Genomic DNA, 22,644 nt, shown 5'->3' on the forward strand with positions numbered 1-22,644 from the left:
CCCGTAGAGCTGGAGCTGCAGGCAGCTGGGAGCCGCCCGACTCGGAGTCTCAGGTCCTTTATAAGAGCATTATGTACCCCTTAACCACTGAGCCCTCTCTCCAGCCTCCACAGCTGGTAATTAAATTTAAAAGGTGACTCATGTGATTGGACGTTGTGCCGGCATGGCGTGTGCCTGGTGCCATGGAAGCTGGAAGAGAAGGCTAGGTCCCCTGCACCTAGAGTCACAGGCGCTGGGAGCCGCCGTCTGAGTGCCAACTGAGGAGCTGCAGTTGTTCCTAACTGTGGATCCATCTCTCCAGTCTCAGAATTGGACATTGTTATTGGAAGATATGGTCAACGTAGATTTAAAACAAGGTGGCTAAGAGAAAGAAGGGAGGAGGGGCTCAGAAAGAAAGTAGGACATACCTGAGACATAGGTTCTGGCTTCTCTCCGAGAGTTGCGTGATTCTCTCTCTTGTTCCAGATGGAAAAAGACAGGGCCCCACGGTCGGCGGGGCTGTGCCCTGCACTCACTGTGTAGCCCAGACTAGCCCCAAATTCTAGATACCTGTCTAGGTATTTGTCTAACTTGTCCTCTCTGGTGCTGGGTGACAGGTGTGTCCCAGCGTGCCTGCTTCCTGTTTAACGTACTTAAATGTCTAATGCAGTTGTTATAATTACATACATTTCCCTTTTCCAAAACACCCAATTCTGTGATCTCTGTTCTGGTCACTGTCTAGTGAACCATTTTCATGGATTTTACTGTCTTGCTCTTGGATTCTAGATCCTTTATATTCTTACATATCTTATAAATATTACTGAAATCACAAGGTGCAGAAGAAAGGTTACCCTAGGGTCATTTTCTTCACTAGCAGCAAAATAACATTTAGGGGCCAAACAGTTCTTTGTTTGCAGAGAGATGATTCCAGTACCCCACAGCTTTCTGCTGTTTTCTTGTTTTGAGACAGGCTCTCTCTATAGGTCTGGCTGGTCTGGAACTTGCTATATAACTGGTCTTGAGCTCATAGGGATTCACTTGCCTCTGTCTCCTGAATGCTGGGATTAAGACCATGTGCCAGCATTGTTCCTGGCAGATTTTTATTTTCTATTTTTTTGAGGGAGGATGTCTTAGGATTATCATTGCTGTGATGAAACACCATGACCAATGCACCGTGGGGAGGAAAGGGTTTATTTGGCTTATACGTCTACTTCATCGTTCATCCCTGAAGGTCAGGACAGGAACTCAAACAGGATAAGAACCTGGAGGCAGGAGCTGATACAGTGGCCAGGGAGGGCTGCTGCTTACTGGCTTGCTCCAATAGCTTGCTCTGCTTGCTTTCTTGCTTTTCTATAGAACCCAGAACCACCAGCTCAGGGATAGTACCACCAACAGTGGACTGGGCTCTCCTCATCACTCACCAATTAAGAAAATGCTCTGCAGGCTTGCCTGCAACCCAGTCTTATGGAGGCATTTCTCAGATGGGGTTGCCTCCTCTCAAATTACTACTCAGTTACTCTCAAATTATCTAACCTGTGTCAAGTTAGATAAAATTAGGCAGCACAGAGCTTCTCACCATGTAGTTTCTCCCAAATTCTACCTTTCTGTGTGGTTCACTCTGGCCTTGAACTCCCTATCATCTTGATATGGCTTCCAGAGTGCTGAGGTACACCACAGCTGGCAGCATTATAAGATCTTACCAGCATCTCTCCATGCTAGTAACTGCCTCCCCAAGGGGCAGCCATCAAGAATACATACATCTACATGCTGCCAAATATCCCTGGAAAGTGAGGAGAATTAGCCTTAGTTGAGAACTATGGTTTTAGGTTTTATTTTGTCCTACTGGTATTGTTGTGTGTTCTTCCTAAAGCCTCGTGTATTCTGAGCTGTTGGTGTTCAGCCTGCTTAGGATAGGCTTTTTCTTGTCCGTGTGTGAAGTAGGAAACCTTTGGATGGTTTCTTTCCCATCTTAACACATGCATGTTCTGATGAGTATTCAAGGGAGACAGACTCTGTGGATCTCTAACCTGTCTCCATCTGAGTGTCTCCGTAGTATTCAGCCCACAGATACAGCCACCTCAGCTCAGCTCAGCTCAGCTCAGCTCAGCTCAGCTCAGCTCAGCTCAGCTCAGCTCAGCTCAGCTCAGCTCAACATGTCCGCCAGGCCTCAGCTTACCTATGTTTCTTAGGACTCTCCTGGCTTAAACTCTTTCAAGGCATTAAGCTAAAGTAATATGAGCCCATTCATTTGTTTACTGTCAGGGGTGGGGGATGGCTGATGGTCCAGCATTTTGAATCTTTTTTATATATTTACCATTTGATTATTTCAAATCAGAGAGTAGAATTTGCTCTGCTTTTATATCTTGGGCAGAAGCAGTGGTTCTGCTGCTAATTGATATGAATCAATTATTGTTAAAATGGAAAGCACTGTGGAACATTTATTGACTAAAATTCATTTATTAATTTGTATAAAGCCAGCATCTGACATGTTCTTTGTTCAAAGTCTTCTGTTCCCTGGAATCCCTGTGGTTCAGCATGACTATTAAATGGACCCTAAAGCTTACTATCACTTTTAATATTCCTCTTTAATACATGTTCTCACAGTCGGAGCTAAATATTGGTTGCTGTGGCCCTGTAACTATTATGTGGTAGCACACAATTACAGGACATGCACTAACCTGATGAGGCAGAGCAGGGAAATGTGTCGTGCTTTTAGGGCATTCCCACAGCAGGCTCAAAGGCTTGCTCCTGTGTTACAACTCACATTATAGGAGCTAAAGCATGTGCATCAGAGCCAGTTGGCTTGATTGAGGTTGAAAGGACTGTGAGTTAGTATGTGGGAGAAGCATGGAAGGAGAAACGATTTTGCCCAGAGTGAAGTGAAACTGTACTGAAGAACAGTACTCCAAGGATGGGAGTGACCTGGAACCCACTGGTGGTAAGCCAATGGCCGAGGGGTAAAGTAGCAGAATAGAGAGAACTCGGAGAGGATTTATTTGTTGTAGATGAGGCTTGCTACTTAGTAGCTGCTGCTGAGTTTATAACACATCTTATTAGGTATCCAAGTCTGGTATTTGATCAGCATCCAGGGAGGAAAGGAGGATACAGATGTAGCAGGAAAGATGAAACCGTCTAGCACTGGATGTAAACGCAAACATGGTAAAACCATAGTTTAGTGGGACTTCACATACACCCTCTGTAACTTTGCAGCAGAACACTCCCTATAGATGGGTAGGATGTTCGTTTTCTAAGATTGGGAAAGAAAATGTGGGTTGATAGTGAAATACATTTGAAGGTTTCTAAAAATGAGTACTTTTTTCAGTATCAAGACCAAATCCTTAGTGATAAACATTTTCATCTTGGGTAAACTTTATCATGTCTAGTCTTGTTTCCTGAGTATTTTTGATGGTGTGAGTGAGCTTACTAGTTAAAATGTCTGCTCTTGTTCAGTGATGACAAGTCTTTAGACAAGTCTTTGTGTGGGTAGGGAAGACTGTACCATCATCTGCTGTTTACTTTCCTTAACCTAAAGAGGCCAGGAAGTTTTTCTTACTCCAGAATGTATGCTATAAAGCCACAGTGAACATTAAGTCAGGAGATCAGAGGGTCGTCTGGTTGGGAGGAGAGGAAGATGATGCTGTCCTGGGTGTTGTGGAAAACCTTTGTCTTGGGGGATACTCATTTATACTTACGTTTTGTTTCCGTTTTAAAACAAGCCTTTTTTCAAACACTATAGTTTAATTAACTTTCACAAAAGAAATGTGTAACTCATATCTATCCAGAACATTTTACTAAAACTTTTTTTAAAGCTAGATAGTCACTGTATCATTGTGGATTAAAAACAGACAGACAAACAACCTATCCTGTTTTTAAACATTACTCAGAAGGAAATATAGTGACTTAATTTTAAATCCAGAAAATTGGCTTTAATAGTTAAGAAGTAGACACCTGAGAAGTGGTTTTTTTTTTTGTTGTTATTCTTTTCTTTCTCATGTAGGCCTGTTTCCCATGTGTCTGATACATTTTAAAAATTGAAATAGATCCTGGTTTTACAAAATAAAAAGAATATAAATAGCTGAATAAGATCAAAGCAGAAAAAATCATCAGTACTTTAAAAAACTGTAGTGGGGTTGGGGATTTAGCTCAGCGGTAGAGCGCTTGCCTAGGAAGCACAAGGCCCTGGGTTGGTCCCCAGCTCGAAAAAAAAGAACCAAAAAAAAAAAAAAAAAAAAAAACCTGTAGTAAGTAGTCTTTCCAACTATAATCTGAGTTTTGCTTCATGTTTAGTGGTTATTGACAGACAATTTCCTTTTAAAACTCTGACCACTAACTCTAAGCAGGGCAGGCATTTTCAGTTCTGCAGTGGGCTTTGAAGAACTAGTAGAAGTGGCAGTGGCCGTGCTTTAATCCCAGCACTCGAGGCAGAGGCAGCCGGGTCTACAGAGCTAGTTCAGGACAGCCGGGGCTGCACAGAGAGACCCTTTTGGAAAACAACAAAACTGTTAGGAACCGAGCTCACAGCCTTTCTTAAACCTTTAGTATGTTAGATAAATCATTTCATAACTAGTAGATTGAATGTTCAAATCTAAAGTTTTCTGGAATTATATATCTATAGTTTGTGTTCTTTTTCTTCCTCAAATGGAGAATTTTTTCTCATATCTTTTATAGATCGCACTTTGTGAGAAATATTAAAGTGCCCTCCCCCCATTATATCCATCATTGTTCTCAGTAGTAACCTTTTGAAGTGATCATGGCAGACATGCTGTGGAAATGCCAGTTTAAAATACCTTTCTGTAAAGTGTTAAAGCTGGGGTTGTAGCTCAGGGTAGATCACTGGTCTAATGTGTGTGAGTCCTGGGTTCAACAACAGCCCTCCGTAACACCAGAACGTTCGCCATCAGCCTCATAAAGTTATTTGAGTGCTAATCTACGGGAACCACTCGTTGCCGATAAGCTTCTGTCCAGTGGGGACAGTAGAGATACTCTACTGGGTTTTATTGTGTGTACTTGGATTGGTCTTTAATGAAGATGTTGAACTACATTCAAGTTTTTGCTTTGTCTTCCTGTTTTCCCTTGACAGGAAGTAGAAGAGGAAATGGCAGGCCCTAGTCAACTCTGCATTCGCCGCTGGACTCCCAGGCATGTGGCCGTGTGGCTGAAGGAGGAGGGGTTTTTTGAGTATGTGGACATCTTATGTAACAAGCACCGTCTGGATGGAGTCACACTGCTCACGCTCACCGAATATGATCTCCGCTCTCCTCCTCTGGAAATCAAAGTCCTAGGAGACATTAAACGGCTAATGCTCTCAGTCCGAAAACTGCAGAAAACACACATTGATGTTTTGGAGGAGATGGGTTACAACAGTGACAGCCCCATAAGTCCCATGACGCCATTCATCAGTGCCCTTCAGAGTGCAGACTGGCTCTGTAATGGAGAGCCTGCACACAGCTGTGATGGGCCCATCCCTGACCTGAGCTCTGATCAGTACCAATACATGAACGGCAAGAACAAGCACTGTGCCCGAAGACTGGACCCCGAGTACTGGAAGACCGTCCTGAGCTGTGTCTATGTCTTCATAGTGTTTGGGTTCACCTCTTTCATTATGGTCATTGTTCACGAGCGAGTGCCTGACATGCAGACCTACCCACCACTCCCAGATATATTCTTAGACAGGTAATCTTGTTTCTAAATGCTGAGTTCCTAGGCGGGGTCTAGAGTCACAGTGGTAGTAAGTAGGGTGCGCTGTGGTGGTAGCTGGACGCGTGTTCCATTTGCCTTGTGTGGTGCCATCAGAGGACACGCTTTGCCACACTCCATACCCGTCCTCTGGAAACTGCGGTAGGTGGACCACAAGCTCACATTCGGGTCATGTGTAAGGGTCACCTTAGGAGGATGTTCGTAGTAGGCTTAGCTGCCGTTCTTTCTAAAAAACAATTTTATTGTTTTAAATTTAATTTATCTGCAATAGTACAAACTAATTCAGGGGTTGATTCTGTTTTTATTATGTACTGAACAAAACTAAGTATATATTACATAAAAAATAGTTTATGGTTAGGAAAACAAGCAAACAAAAGAAACAGTAAGTCTCGCATCGGTGATCTTTAAAAGCCGTATGTGCCAGGTTGCTTCCCTTGCTGCTGATTGAGCCCAGGGCTGAGTACAAGCTGAGCTAGGTCTGCGGGAACATCAGAGAGAGGACTGAGACTGACTGCCGTAGGGACCAGCGCTAGTCAGTACTCAGCCTGCTCACCTCTGACTGCATACTCAGTACGCTATTCTTCCTGTTTAAAAACAGAGTAATGGATTTTAAAGGAAAATAACTGATGACTAGTAAACAGACGAGAAATACTGGATGAGACATGATAATGTTCAGAGCATCACCCAGATGGTAATTCTGATAATCTTGCCCCTGAGAAAACCTTAACCTAAATCTGATCACAAGGAAATAGACACACAGAAAGGAGCATTGTGTATGATAGCTGATCTAGATTCTCTAGAAATGTCGTAATAAACAAAACCCCAGGGGGACCACGAAGGAAATTAAGGGACAGACATGTTAATTGGATCCTAATCAGGAAAATGTAGTTGCAAAGGACATGTTGAGGATAATTAAAAAGTGTGACAGTGGGGACATATTAGCCAATGATACAGAGTCAGTGCTGCAGGTCCCAGGGAGCCTGAAGGTTCATCCCTGTCCTCAGAGATACGTGTCCTGAGAGGGAGGTGTATGTGTAACTTACTCTGAGGATCCTAAGTGTGTGAAATGAAGCAATATGGCAAAATAGTAACTATAATTGGGTGACCTGAGCGAAGAGTAGTAAGAACTTAGTAAGTTTTTCAGAAGGACCAGGATTTTTTTTGGGGGGGGGGGTGTCATATACATTGGTGATAGCAAGAGGGAACAGGATTTGGAAACAATGAGGTCATTGCTGTAAGATCAGTGAAGGATTACAAAGGTGGGCTTGGAGCTTGAGCATAGGCTCTGGATTGTTTGCATGAGGCTGTATTATAAGATGGTGCGCTAACTGTAGGCATTAGCTGGGCTTTGTTGTGCTTTTGTTCTATTTTTATATATTATGCCTAAATATATAAAATACGGTATAAATACATATGCCATAATTATATATGATGCTTGAAATTGAAGTTATGAAGAGAATTATTAATAATTACAAGGTTTGGTTTATAACCATGAGTGTAGGTTGCTATGGAGGGAAGAGAAATAAAAATAGAAGGGAGGAGAATGCCATTACATACTGTTGAACCAGGAGGAATCATGGGAGAGAGGGAGGAAGAGGCCAGGGAGCAGGGCAGGAGCATCAGTAAGATGGAAATCTGTTTAAATAGAGGTTTTCATTAGATGTAGTGAACTGTAAGTTTACAGGAAGGACTTTCATCATTTTGTATGAATATAAGTTTATATTGAGTAAAGGCTAAAACAGATGTTCTTAAGCAAAATTATTAAATAGTGGATGAGAGACACAAAGGAAGAAGAGGTAGTCTCTCTCTCTCTCTCTCTCTCTCTCTCTCTCTCTCTCTGTGTGTGTGTGTGTGTGTGTGTGTGTGTGTGTGTGTGTGTTGGATGAGTATGTGTGTGTTAGGTGAGTGTGGGTGTTACTTTACTGGAAGATTTAATGTGGGATGAAATAGAGTAAATTGCCTCTGGGGAGCAGTAATTAGGTTTAGTTTTGAGAAGGAAGTAGATTTACTTTCATCCTAAGTTTGCAAAATTATTTTAAGTGTGTTTGTGTAATTTTGTGGGTCAGAGTCCCTGGCTGTCTTTGAACTCTTTTTTTTTTTTTTTTTTTTTTTCTTAATTTTTTTTATGCATTGGTGTTTTGCCCGCATGTGTCTGTGTGAGGGTTCCAGAACTGGAACTAGAATTACAAATGGTTGAGAGCTGCCCTGTGGGTGCTGGGGCTTGAACTCAGGACCTCTGGAAGAGCAGCCAGTGCTCTTAACAAGGATGGGGCCATTTCTTCAGCCCCGTCCTTGAGTTCTTCATGTAGGCCAGGCTGGCCTCGAACTCAGAGATCTCTGCCTCCCAAGTGCTGAGAACAAAGGTATTTGCCACCATGCCTGGTTTGTATATGTTATTTGGAAAGTTTTTATTTTAAGGGTATCATGGCACATGCCCTTGGTTCTAGCAAATCAAACATTTGCTGATGCCTAGATAATTCTGTTGACATATGTATAGTTTTGCTGTTAAGTTGAGAAGGCAAACATAATACGTAAGCTAAATATTTGATACTTGAGTACAGAGAGCAAACTCTGTGTTTTTTAGAGTTAATGTATTTGATTTTTTTTATAGTCCTCAATTCTGAGAATACCCCACATAAATTCATAAAATAAAACGGCAAGTTCAGGATCATTTAGAAATTGTTAGAAATCTGTTCTAACCCAGAGCCAAAACTCATGTAACAATTCTTTGTTTTTCTGTTTTTTCAAGGCAAAGCTCCTCTGTGTGTCCCTGGCTGCCCTGGAACTTGCTCTGTAGACCTTGCTGGCCTTGAGCTGAGGGCGCCTGCCTCTGCCTCCTGAGTGCTGGAGTTAAAGGTGGTGTGTGTTTTTTTTTTTTTGTTTTTGTTTTTTTCATTTGTTTGTTTTGGTTTTTTGGTTTTTGGTTTTTTTTGTTTTGTTTTGTTTTTCAAAGCAGGGTCTCTCTGTGTAGCCCTGGCTGTCCTGGAACTCGCTCTGTAGAGCAGGCTGGCCTTGAACTCAGATTCACCTACCTGTGCCTTCCAAGTGCTGAGGTGAAAGGCTGTGCCACTGCCATCGGCAGTAGCAGCTTATTAAAATCAGCTACGACCACAAAACTCAACCCCTCCAGGAGTATCATAGCTTGTTGCTTACAGGCTAAGGAATAGCAAGTGCAAAAGTGGGTGATCTGGGCTGGAGAGATGGCTCAGTGGTTAAGAGCACTGACTGCTCTTCCAGACGTCCTGAGTTCAATTCCCAGCAACCACATGGTGGCTCACAACCATCTGTAATGGGATCTGACGCCCTCTTCTGGAGTGTCTGAAGACAGCTACAGTGTACTCATAAAATAAATAAATCTCTAAAAAAAAGTGGGTGATCATGTGTCTGTCTTTCATCTGAGCAGAAGACTTGACGAAGACACTGATACAGTAGTCTTTGAATCTGAGCTGAGGTGCCATGACAGCACTCATTGGTGCTGTATGTAGCAATGGCGTGCAGCTGGAAGAACATGTTTGTGTTCAGAACTAAGACTGCAGTAAAGTTATGCCATGCCCTGTTGGCGAGGTAGGTGCTGCCAGAAACACCTCAGACTCCTCGAATGGGAGATGAGCTGGTTTTTGCTTGTTCTCAGTTCAGAGACCTTTTACTGTAAGCCATTGTTTCCTTATTGTTTCTTTCTTGATTGTTCATTTGCAGGCTCCTTACCCATTCAGTCCTATAACGCACAGTTTAAGAAGTTGAGTGCTGGGCTGGAGAGATGACTCAGAGGGCTCAGAGTGTGTACTGCTCTTACAGAGGACCTGTGCCTGCTCCAGGCAGCTTGCAGTTGCTATAACACAGGACTCCAAGGGATCTGAGGCTCTCTTCTGCTTTCCTCAGCCTCCTGTTTCCCATGCACATAGATCCACGGATACACATAGACATAATTAAAAAGAAAGTCTGCTTTTTATAAAAGCAATTGAATGTGATAGTGTGGGAGAGAAGGGTTGTTTCTTTATAAAGAACTACTATAGGACGTCTGCGACAGCAATTAGGTTTGAAGCAGATTTTCTGCCCCCTGGGCTTTCCAGATAGCATCTCCTAAGAGAAGTAATGCTCTGCAGAGCAGTTCTGAGGTTGCTGTTAGAGAGTACTGTGTTGGGAAGGGTGCATCTGCTTGTGTTCAGTTCCAGAAAGAAGTGTTTTTCTGTTGCAGTGTTCCTAGGATCCCGTGGGCCTTCTCCATGACTGAAGTGTGTGGCATGATCCTGTGCTACATCTGGATCCTGGTCCTCCTCCTTCACAAGCACAGGTACTCACTGACTCCCAGACTGAAGGGCTGCCTGGTTTTCATGTAGGATTGTCAAGCCTGCTCCTTCATTCTGCATTTCCCTGGAAGATCTCCTTCTGTTCAGTGACAAAGAAAAATTGGGTTTAATTAAGAAAGATCGTAAGACCAATATATTTAGTAATATTGTGAATGTATTTTATAGGAAAAAGGATAGTCAGCCTTGGTCAGTCAGTCCTTGCTAGTCTACCTCCTCCTAGCCCTCCTTGTCCTCCTCCTTCAGAAATAGCTAGGAATGCCACTGCTGTAGAAAGATGGATGGAAATACTTCCAAGGACAGTGTTTGGTTATGTGTTTGAATGGAGGAGGGAGAGCCCATTAAACAAGATTGTCTTCTGTGCTCTGCACATCTGAGGTGGTATAGAAGCGCTAAATAGAGAGACTGCTTCTTGGCAATTTCACCAAGAAGTAACCCAGGGAAGGCATAGGGTTAAAAGGCCCCTTTTATTCATTAATGACATTAAAAAGGAAAGAAAACAAGGTTTAGTAATGAAGAAACACTAAAAACTCTCTTGTGGTTAGCCACTGCCCACTGTTTTTAGAACCCTGAAAAGGAATGAGGTGTCGTCTTGCAACTTGGGGGCCTCTCTTCTTACCAGGAAGCTCTGTGATGGCCACATACATCCTGAGCTACAGTTATTTTAATACGTTGAAGGTGAAAAGGAAGGTTGATGGCTGCTATTTCAGTCCCATTTTGAGGCCATAATGAACCCATTTCTCATTGGGCATTGTGTCCTGTGGGTACTCATATTTTAAATGAAATAGTTTAAAAGTATGTGTATATCACTGCTTTCTGGTTAACTTTGCCATACAAGACCCTGTAGACTTGAATCTATCCACTCTGGACAATAAAAACAAATTTAATCTTGTAAGAAATTCAGGTATGCTGAGGGCAGATGCTGAACAAAAATCTAGGTTAAAAAAGATTTTCAGGGAAAATTCATGGGCACAAAAGTTGTGATCAAAGTCTAGATGAAAATGCCAGGCTCCAGAACTTGATAAAAAAAAATTAAATAAATTTAACCTTTCTAAGAAACTTTGGTAGACTCAGGGAAGCAGAGTGGTGGCCAGGTAAATCCAAGTAGTGGTATTTACTTAAAGAAGATAAATCCAAGTCAGTCAGTCAGTCTGTCTGTCTGTTGTCTGTCTGTCTCTCTCCATATGTGTGTGTGTATATATATATATATATATGCTATATGTCTGTTTGCAGGGTGTCAATTCCCCGTAACTTGAGTAGCAGGCAGTTGTGAGCTGCTATGTAGGTGCTGGGAATTGAACCCAGGTCCACTGGAAGAGCAGCTAGTACTTTTAACCTCAAAAATATTTTTCAGATGTCATCTTTGTATCATTTTGATTGTGGTCCTCTGAAAGGTTATTGAAATAGATGCAGGTTCCTAAACTCCATCCAGATGTGTACACTAAAGAGTGAAACAATCTTTGTCTTCTGTCCAGTGCTACTTTTGAGGGAAAGTCCCCCAACGCTTAGTCTGGATTTAGGGCATTTAAAGAAATAATGGCATAAATGATGTCACAGTTTGTGACAACTCAAAGTTTCCTTTTTATATATACATAACATAAACTCTAGTATCTTAAGAGCTCAGTATTTCATAGCTTCAGTTTAAGTTAGGAACAACTTAGGATGACTGTCATACAGCCACTCTGGTAGGAAGACTAACTCTACCCCACTATAGACAGTTTAAGGGTCTAGCAAGATGACTCACGGTAAAAATACTCGATACTCTTTCTAGCACCAGAGTTAAGTCCCTAGTACCCATGCTGATTCGCTCAGATCCTGCACCTCTGGCCCCAAGGTACCTGCATTTCCATGCACATTCCCACAGGCCAACACACAGACCTACACATTGTAATTAAAACAATAAAAGTCAATCTTAATTTTTTTTTTTTTTTTTTTGAGCAAAGCCAGTGGTGCTGATGGCTCACACCTTTAATCCTGTGCTCAGGAGGTAGAGGTGGGTGGCTCTCTGAGTTCAAAGCCATGGTCAACAGAGTAAGTTCCAGGAGCCAGAGTTATACAGAAGAACTCTATTAAAGAAAGAAAGAAAGAAAGAAAGAAAGAAAGAAAGAAAGAAAGAAAGAAAGAAAGAAAGAAAGAAAGAAAGAAAAGAAATCCAGCGAAGACCCAGAAGCCCTGGGTGGACCATCTTTGTGTCCCCCAGCAAGTACTGAGTCCTGTGTGTTTAGTTACGGTAGCTCTGACACTGAGCTTCCGAGTATTACTTCTGTCTTGAAAAACTCCACTTTCCTATGGCTATATTTTACTGCAGAAAGGCTGCTCTTGGAGATCTGCACTACCTGCACGTGGATTATAGTTTTAATTACTTAATATTAAATTCAGATCTTAGTTATAAGAGCCACCTTGTCTCTAGCTGGCTACGTGGTACATAGAAAATCCCCATCACTATAGAATTCTGTTGGATGAGGACAGTTTAGATGTTTTCTAAGAGTCCTCTCCTCCGAGATAGAATAAAATAGGGTACATTTATAATAAACCTGTTACTCTGAGTACAAGCTTAGTAATAAAGCCACACACACACACACACACACACACACACACACACACACACACACACCCCAGTGCTTTGTGGGGTGTAATGTAAGTGTGGTGACCTTTCTCCCTGTAGGTTAACAGGCTACGTTTAGTAATAGCTTTTGAGCAAACAGCCGCAGTCTAGATTTTAGAATGCCATCTGAATGTCCCTCTGTCCTTCCGTTACAGTCACAGCCCTGGCCCGAGGCAGATGCTGTCACACTCATCTCTATGGTTTTCCCTTTAATAAGACCTTTAATAAGGTTTTCCCTTCTCTCTCTAGACAAGCACTGATGCCTCAGTTTGGAGTGTCGCTGACTTCTGCTCTGGTCACTCTGTTCACAGGTCAATCCTTCTGCGAAGGCTCTGTAGTCTGATGGGCACTGTATTCTTGCTTCGCTGCTTTACCATGTTTGTGACCTCCCTCTCCGTGCCAGGACAGCACCTGCAGTGTACTGGAAAGGTAGCCTGCTACCTTCTCTATGTTCTCTCTTGTTCTTGTTGGATTAATGACACAATGTGTTTGGGAGGGCAATGATCCTCCTTTTTATGTTAAAATGTGCTTTTTTTTTTGTATCTGGTAGTAAACTTGTAGAAAGAATTGGGTTAAGTAACTATAAGCTGGATTCATCTCCCTGTGATTTCATCTGTGGGTATGAGTTCTAGGCTGTGGGACTATGGGAGCCACTGTTTTGACTGCCTTTTTCCCTTTCCTACCACACACAGCATCTTTATTTAAGTGTGTTTTAGCATGTATTGTGTGTCTAGTGGGTGTCCTTACCACACCCTTACGTGCGAGCACATCGTTCTCCATACACTCAGCATCTTTAGCTCTTCACGGATGCTGTGGCCACTTCATGGCTTTCATCCTTCCTTTTCCTTAAACACTTTCCAGTCCAAATGAGTTCAGTGCTCTATAAACCTTTCACACAGCTCTATAATCCTTCCCTTTGGTTTGGTGTGTGCTTTATACATTTTGTTTTGTTGCATTGTACATATATCCTTTCTGCTGGCTAAAGAGACATGGCAAATTATGCTGATAGGGAACAAAAGAGAGGGTTGTCAAGTTTGTTGTTTTTACTTTAAGATCTAGGGTAAGATCTGCTTTTTAAATTTAAGCTCAGTGGTGGAGTGCTTACCTGATGGATGTGCAGGGGCTACTGAGGTTTGGTCCCCAGCACCCACCCTCACCCCACTACTTAAGAACAAATCTATAAAATAATTTTAAAAGTTGAGGCTCTCAGCCAGCTGTAATACCACACCTTTAGTTCCCGCATTTGGGAAGGCAGAGGCAGAGGCTGGTGAATCTATGTGAATTTGAGGCCAACCTGATCTACATACTGAGTTCTAGGACAACCAGGGCTATGTAGAAAGACCCAGTCTAAAAGAAACAGAAACAAAAGTTGAAGATCTCTCCTGTCCTTGATAGACAAAACTGTTGCAAATGGTTAGATTTGAGAAAGAAAAAAACTAACCCACTTAAACAGGCAGAGGGCTTGATGGCTGCATTAACACCTTTGGTGAACAAACCTAGGTGCTGTGACCTTTGCCTGTCACAGTAGAAATGGCTGACGTGCCAGTTAGGGGAGGAAGATGAGCACCCGGAGGAGGTGAATGAAGAGCTACAAACACTGCCCTTGAGCGGAGGGGAGCACAGCTCTCCAGGTACTCAGGCCCCGGGGCCTGAGCATTGAGGAGCAGGCCCACACAAGTTCAGACGGACTGAAAGCAAATCTTCGTAAGGTTAGAAACTATTGGGGCATTTGTGGTTTTCCATATAGGAAAGCTGGTGTTTTGTTTGGTTTTTCAAGGCAGAGTTTCTCTGTGTACTCCTGGCTGTCGTGGAACTCTCTCAGTAGACCACACTGGCCTTGAACTCAGAGATCCACCTGCCTCTGTATTTCAAATGCTAGGACCAAAGGCGTGCACCACCATCACTTGGCAGAAAAACATTTTTTTAATTATGGACTTGAACAAGTTTCTTGTAAGAGCTCAAATTAGATATAAATGTATGTTAAAAAGCAAAAACTCACATAGAGCCCCTTTTCATCCCATCCTACAAGTAAAACTAACAGTTGTGTCCAGTTGCACAGGTCTGGTTTGGTTTCTTCTTTCTCCTTCCTGCTTCCAGCCCTTCCCTCCTTGGAGGCAGACTCTATGCAGCTCTAGGTGGCCTAGAACTCACTATGTAGATCAGGCTGACCTGGAACTCAGTAATCTTCCTGCCTCTGCCTCACAACTGCTAGGATTAAAGATGTTAGGTAACACGCTCACACAAACCATATTTAAGTAGAATTTTTATTTACTTCATAAATTGACATTGATGGACACCTTTCGAATGGTGGGTGAATTTCAGAAGTCGTTCTATAACTGACATTTAAGGTATTGGCATGTTACTTACTTTTTTCTCTTTTGTATATGCGTGAGGCCTGATGTAGATCTGTGTGTGTGTGTGTGTGTGTGTGTGTGTGTGTGTGTGTAGGCAGGGTCTCTGGCTGAACCTGGAGCTACTAGTTCTGGTAGCACGGTGCCTAGCTGCTCTGGGGATTTCTTGTCTCTTCCTCTTGCTGCTGGAATTTCTAGTGGGCCAGCATACCGGGCCAGCTTTTTCCATCTTTTTGGCATGGGTTCTAGGGCTCTGAATTTAAGGCATGTTTGCTTGAAAACACTGTACCCATCTCCCAGCCTTATTAATTACTTTTTTGCAATGAGTATACAATTATTGTTATCTGTTTTAAAAGCTCATCATTAATAGCTGTGGGCTAGTCCATTGTAAACTTCCCCACCCCACCCCTACCCCCAGATTGCCGATGGTGAAAAATTTGGGTGTTTCCAGGGTATTTTAAACAGTGCCAGAGTAAACATCCTTAGACAGTAGAGCTTTTCTGCTTGTATCTTGTGGAGGGATCTTGAACCCAAGGCCTTGCACATGCTAGGCCAGCACTGTTTACCTCTAGTTTTTGGAGATAGAACTGTATTATTAAGGATAGGCACATTGGAAACTGTGATACGTAGTCCTAAAATGCTTAGTTGACAAAAGCTAGTTTTCAGGTGTTTGGACAAAGGTACACGTTGTAACCTTGTACTTTCTAAGTAGCTTGTTCTCTCTGAAGGACAGTAATGAAGATCAGCCACATTTGCTTTTCAAGGTCTCCAGACATCACCCAGAAACGTCTGGACAAAACATTTTAAGTTTGTGTGTGTACTCACATGCAAGTGTGGGCGCTCACATGCCAAAGCAAGAATGTGTGGTTCAGAAGGCAGCTCTGGAGAGCCAGTTCTCTCTCCTCCCATTTTGTGAAACCAGGGCTTGAGCTCCAGTCATCAGGCCTGCTCACGAGTGTCTTTGCCCACTGAACCATCTTGCGAGATCAGCATGCATTTCCTTAGCAAAGCAAAGCAAAGCAATAATGTAAAACAGTCACCAGGAGCTGGGCATGCACTCATGCCTACAGTCCCAGCACAGGAGGCTGTGGCAAGAGATTGGCAAGTTTGAGGACAGCCAGACCACAGGGTGAGGCTTGAGGTAGAAGACACATTACCAGAGTGGCATTCCTTCCCTACTTCACTTGACTTTGTGCAGACAGATCTGTAAGCTTCTCTAAACGTTCCCGGGTACTGGTCTCTGTAACTGCCCTTTAAGCAATTCAGAAAATCGACTTTGTTTTAGCAATTACATTAACAAAAAAATGACTGAAATCTCGTTTAGTTGCAGTAATAACCTGCATGAACAAGTGTACATCCCTTTAAAGTAGACTGTAGGGCACCACCACCAAGGTGCCACCATATAATTGAACCAGGTTTTTAGCTGTGTTCATAGCTCTCTTTGTCTTCAAAACAATTATTTCTTTGATTTATAGCCTTAAACGATTATCAGAAGTTGGGTTTTGTTGTTGTTATGTTTTTGCTTTTTGCTTTGTCAAGACAGACTTCCTCTGTCTTCCCATGACTGTTCTGAAACTTTGGTTTTTAGATTAGACTGGCCTTGAGGGCCTCCTACCTCTGCCTCCTGAGTGCTGGGATTAAAACTGTGCACTGTTATGCCTGGTTTAAGTTTTAAAGATTAATCTTTAAAACTGCATGTATGTGTCTTTCTGGACATGGACGTGTGTGTGGTGCCCACAGAGACCAGAGTGTGCTGGATTCCTTGGAGCTAGAGTCAGACTCCGTTGTGAACCATCCTTCATGAGTGCTAGGAACTGACTGGGTCCTTTGAAAGGGCAGTGTATATTCTGAACCTCAGAGCCACCTCTCCAGCCCAGTACCAGCTCTCCCCAGTCCCAACAGGCTAAGCTGAGCCACTCACCCAGTGTGCCAGTTAAAGGGATGGAGCCAGTTAAAGGGATGGAGTGCCGCAAGACACAGTCAGTCACTGCAGCCACTTTGGGAAGAAGACCAGACGCCAGCCCTCCCCCAACAGCAGTTTCGGTGTACTGATAGGAACTTAGGCTTAACTAGAGAAAGTTGAGGTAATCATAAGAAGTACACGTAGTAAAGCTGCCTGGGTCTAAGAGTGTTCTGGGTGGTGATTACCTCAGTCCCTGTCATTGCTTGAGGAGATAAGACAGTTCCCATGACGGGATTGCTCTTACTGGAGGGTGATCTCATGATAGGGTCGCCTGCCCATGAGGTTGCAGCCTGATTGCACATTTAGGACTGTAGGTTTGGAAGGGAACTGGAACAGCTGACAGTAGGCGCCTTAGTCTTCATCCTTGTCTTTCCTCGTCCCTTCGTTTCAGCCGTGAAGAAAGATGAAATAGGTTGAGTAGAGGCCATGATGATATGCCTCTGAGCAGTTTGGCATGTGGCTCACCCACACTGAGACAGATGCTCAGAGGAGGCACAGATGCCAGGCTTTCATTCCGCTTTGGGCCTCCTTGCAGCAGCTAGGGAGTCCTTGACTCTCACCAAGAATGCTCGGGCTGTTGTAGAGCGACTGCATTATCCAGAGCTGTGTGCTGAAGCGTGTCACAGCGTCAGTAGTGCGGCTACGTGTGATGGAAGGGGAAGATGACTGAAGGAGGAGGAGGGCTGCACTTCATCCTTAGCAGCGTGCCGCTTGGTTCACTTTCTCGTCCACACTGCTCAGATCAGTCGCGTCATTGCCGGCTAGTTAATGAAAGACAATAGCTAATGCTTCTTGGTCTTTTTTATGTATGGCTCTAATCTCCTGAAACTGTTTCTGTACATGGTTTGAAGTGAGGTAAAAACATTTTCCCAATAGTATGTTAACCAATTAGGAGATTCAAACTAACCTATAAACAAGCTATAGTTGTTTTTTCCCCCTGAAAGTTTGGCAATTTTAGTATCGATAGATTAACAAAAGAGAGGGCATATATGTTTAATAATAATTCTGCCAACATGTTGGCATAAACTTCATGTCTTTCCTTACGGAAAGGAACCAGCAACATGGCGCTTTTGGAGTGTGGAGTGGTAATACAGACCTTGGCAAGCTAAGGAAAGGAACTGCTTGTCATTAATGACAGTCTTATTGTCCTGACAAGACTCCCCAGGTAGCAGCATGTGGACACCTGTGCCATCTCTGTCTGAGCGTCAGACCTTCAATCTCTGCTTCCTGCAAAAGCTCTTTCTAGGCAGATCTGGAGAGCTCCACACTTCTGTGTTTGCATCTGTTGCTTAGTTGACTAATAAAGATAGATACTTCTTTTTATTCAAGGAGAGGTTTTTAAACCTATTACCTAGTGCAGTTTTATGAGCAACCGGATCCGAAGATCTGAAGGGAACATATTTGAGGTAGAACATTTTGCTTTCCCGTGAAGCTTGTTATATGGATAAGAATTTCCTGATAAACCTCAGGCGGTAAAGAGGTTTATCAGTACGGCCACTTGTGAGAAGGCTGGACCATGTGCAAAGAACCTTATCTTGTGCTACAAGAACAAATTAGATGTTACTCTCCGGTGTGGACAGCTCTCCTTCTGTCTCCAGTGGCTTTTTTTTTTTAATTAATTAGTTAATGTATGGATATTTCCATCCATTCTGCCCTGAATGCTGCTAGCTGTTTTAAAGTGTAATGTAGCCTACATTATTATAGCAGTCATAGAAAGTAGAGCGTTACAGCCAGATGTCAATCCTCACAGTGAGTCCAACCAGAGGCGTCTCACTGTGATAAATTATTGCCTTAAAATCATGGCTCCAAGGCAGAACCAAGAACAGGTCTCTCTTCAGAACTCAGCAGTGCAAAGCTGACTCGCATTCACATCTAGACAGTTTTCTACTCATGCTTCTCTGCCTCAGTTCTGCTTCTGGAAGGATGTATGAGAAGTACAGGATGGGAAACGATGAAAAGATGTATGTTACTGAGTGGTAATTATCTGGGACTAGCATTACTTGTTTGTTCCTGTCCATAATTAAAATATTACCCAGCCTGGTAGTGGTGCACACACCTTTAGTCCCAGAACTCAGAGGCAGAGGCAGATAGATCTCTTGAGTTTGGTGTACAGAGCAAGTTCCAGGACAGCCAGAGCTACACAGAGAAACCCTGTCTCAAAATATCTCTCCTTCTTAAATCTCCCCCGACACACACACACACACACACACACACACACACACAATGTTCTGGTGTGATCTGTAACCCTTCTGTCTTTCTCTTACACTATGCTACCTGAGACGTGTGGGCCTCGGAGGCTGCTGGAGCTTCAGTTGCCATGGTGGGGTTATAGGTAGAAGGCAGAGGGGGTGGGAGGAAAGAGCTCCTCTGCCAGTCTGTAGCTGTCCTGTAGGTCTTTCACATTCTTACTTACAGTTTATTATGCAGAGCATAGCTCCCTGTAGCTGTAGGGAAGGCCTGGACGGATAGGAGCTGTTGAGTTCATTGACGACAGGGAGAATAGTTGTTAAATGACAGCCTGGATGGTTCAGCATGGTTTATTTCCTTGCTGCTGCTGCTTTTTTATTTATATATTTTTCCTTTTTTAAAAAAGAAATTTAGAGCTTATTAAAATATTTTAATAGAGATAAATATGGACATTATGGAAGAAAAGTAAGTAAATAAAATAAAATTTGAGTATTGGGGTTTAGAAATTGCCACACAAACCACTCAGTCCCAGATCTCAGTCAAATGGGGCTAGTTTATTGAACACACACCCTAAGACTGGTCATCAGGGACATAGTCCAGGGACATAGTCAAGACTCTGGAGCTGAACTGTGACACCCAGCAAGAACCCTATAGATCTTTTAAGCCTGAGATCTGGAAACATCTGTGCCAAGTTATTCTGCCAATCAGGATTTAGGGAAAGGGGATTTCTTTAGGAACATGTTTTTGTTGTACATTTCTTCTGTCCTCATTGGTTGGGGTGTTCCATTGTGGCAGGGGACTTACCTTGTCTAACATTCATTCAACCTCTACTCAAAATGGAAGTTTTATTCCAAATGGCGTCTTACATCTGTTGGTGTCTTTCCAGGTTAGCTTATAAAGGCATGAAACCATAAAATCTCATACACAGGTGTCGGCAGTGCTGCTGGCTTGCTGTTCAGTCCCAAGCTCATTGTGACTAAGCAAACAAAGGAGCGAACCGACTTCCACTGTGATTAGTTCCCAAGAGCATCAAAGCACAGACGGGACAGAATATGCAGTCCGTTCAGGGCTGAGGAAGGTTCCTTTTCATTAGTAACAGCACAGAATGGCTGGCCTTGGACTCCTGATCCTCCTGCATCTGAGTCTGAAGGGCTGGGATTTTGAACATGTGCCATCATTCCTGGCAGTGACCTTTTCACCTTTTGCTTTTGTTAATATCTTGGGATGAGGTCTCTCTGTGCAGCCCTGGTTGTCCTGGAATTGGATGTGTAGACCAGACTGGCCTCAGGCTCACAGAGACGGATATACTGGCCTCTGCCTCTGAAGTGTTGGTGTTTGAAGACACCCCCATGCCTGCCTTGACCTTTTTACTTTAAAGGAACTGTAAAAGAGTTTGAATTACAATGATTTCATTTAATTAGCATTTCGAAGTGCAGCCCGGCTTTGATTAGCGGAGTTAGACTGTTTGCTTTTACCTGGTGCTCTTATTTCTGAGTCACTCCTCATGGGTTACCTGAGGTGGAGTGGTGAAGCCTGAGCCTCACTGAGCATTGGAAGAGCTAACTCACAGCCCTCTTTGTAGGTGTATGGAAGTGTGTGGGAGAAACTGCATCGGGCGTTTGCCATTTGGAGTGGCTTCGGCATGACTCTGACGGGCGTGCACACTTGTGGGGATTACATGTTCAGTGGCCACACCGTTGTCCTAACCATGCTGAATTTCTTTGTCACAGAATGTAAGTATGTCCTCAATGCTCCTGTGCATGTTAGGCAGCTTTGCAGAGGAGGAGCATGGGGAGGGGGAGGATGTAAAGTCCCAGAAAGAAGAGGCAATGGGGGGATGTAACTCAGTCGCTGGAGTGCTTGCTGCCATGCGTGAAGCCCCAGCTTTTATCCCCAGTGCCCCGTAAAGCCAGGTGTGATGGCAAATGCCTGTAAATCCTAGTTCAGGTTCATCCTGAGCTACATAGCCAGGTCAGGGCAGCCTGGGCTACGTGAGACAGAGTGGTGGGGCATAGGTTAGAGGAGCAGAAGCTTATAGCCTACCCTGAGAAGCATGTGGCTAAGAAGCACGGGAGGAAATGTGTCATTAAATGGTCCTTCTGTCCTCCTTTTCTAGATACACCAAGAAGCTGGAATTTCTTGCACACTCTCTCCTGGGTTCTCAACCTCTTTGGAATCTTCTTCATCTTGGCTGCCCATGAACATTATTCCATTGACGTGTTTATTGCCTTTTATATCACAACAAGACTCTTTTTGTACTACCACACTCTGGCTAATACCAGAGCGTATCACCAGAGCAGGAGAGCGAGAATTTGGTTTCCTATGTTTTCTTTCTTTGAATGCAATGTTAATGGCACAGTACCTAATGAATATTGTTGGCCATTTTCTAAACCAGCAATAATGAAAAGACTAATTGGATGAAGACTCTCTCTCTGTAATGAGTTTGTTGTTAAATATACAGTAGTTATGGAATGAAAACGAATACCGTTGCTTTGTCCCCAGGTTCCTGGATATGTTGCATTTTGGCTTCTGTGTTGACAGGCTTCCCGTTGTGAGTAAGGCTGTGACTGTGAAACTCAAGAAAGAGAACACAGGACTCCGTCTCTAGCTGTTTGAATGGAGAGGCCAAGGAGAGAGTTTCTGCCCCTCACTGTAGGAAGACCCAGTGTGTGGGTTATGTCAGGCCATTACCTGTGCATGTTGAGTGTTTGCTTACTGAACTCAAGCACATCAGCTTGGGCTGGTTGAAGAATTTTTACTGATTTCCAATAGGACTCAAGTCAAGAAGTATTTTTTGAAGCTGGTGTTCCTTACCTAGTGAGCCATTCTCAAATGTTCATTGAACTAATCTGTCTGTCTGCAAAGTGAGTGTCCTACTGGTAAATAGGTTTTACCTTTTGAGCCATTTTAAAGAAAAACACATTGAACACAGCAGTTTTTGTGAAACAAGAGAATGCCAGGGGCAGGTGGGAGGTGACACGCTGATCAGGGGTCGCTGGCCTTCCCACTAATGCAGGTATGGGGTCAGCATTTCAGAACAGGTGCAGCCTCGGTTGCCGTCCCTGATCTGTTTGGAAGTCTCAGTGTGAACACAGAAAGGGTTCATGAGGGGAAATGGCTGTGTTCTTAATAGTAAAGTGGTGTCATTTTAGTGCTGTAAGTATCTGGAATAAATACTGTTGTGTTAGTTAGGCAGATGACAGCCCAGTATAATGCTTTTTTAATAATGTGACTTAAGTGAAACAAATGAGTGTTTTACCAGATTTTAAAGTTCTTACGTCAGTGAGTGAGTAAGTGTGCATGCAAAGAATTTTTTTCTTCTGGGAAAAAAAGAACAAAAACAAAAACAAAAGAAAAAAAAAAACAAGTTGTAGGCGTACTGTTCATTAACTCTGGGGGATTCCTCTTTATGCTTTCCCTGAAAGTTCTCATTCTTCACCATCGAAGTAAACCAACCGTCTAAGACACACTTAGACAGAAGAAAAGCTTCATACTTTTTATTTTAAAAAATAATTGTATGCATACATTCTTTCTTTCTTTCTTTTTTTTTTTTTTTTT

At 43.1% G+C, this 22,644-nt stretch overlaps 1 protein-coding gene across 2 annotated transcripts in view; it reads left to right on the forward strand.

Moving 5' to 3' along the window:
• The window catches only part of Samd8 (sterile alpha motif domain containing 8), a 41,774-nt gene extending 19,342 nt beyond the window's left edge, over positions 1-22,432 (forward strand). For both annotated transcript variants that reach the window (XM_032917344.1, XM_032917345.1), the window contains exons 2-6: positions 5,060-5,652; positions 9,872-9,967; positions 12,897-13,014; positions 20,669-20,819; positions 21,203-22,432. In XM_032917344.1, coding sequence (XP_032773235.1) covers positions 5,060-5,652; positions 9,872-9,967; positions 12,897-13,014; positions 20,669-20,819; positions 21,203-21,507 — 1,263 coding nt within the window. In that variant the 3' untranslated portion in view covers positions 21,508-22,432. The remainder of the gene's footprint in view (positions 1-5,059; positions 5,653-9,871; positions 9,968-12,896; positions 13,015-20,668; positions 20,820-21,202) is intronic.
• Positions 22,433-22,644: the final 212 nt, after the last annotated feature.

The sequence above is a fragment of the Rattus rattus genome, chromosome 12 (assembly GCF_011064425.1).
Source record: "Rattus rattus isolate New Zealand chromosome 12, Rrattus_CSIRO_v1, whole genome shotgun sequence".
Classification (NCBI taxonomy): Eukaryota; Metazoa; Chordata; class Mammalia; order Rodentia; family Muridae; genus Rattus; species Rattus rattus.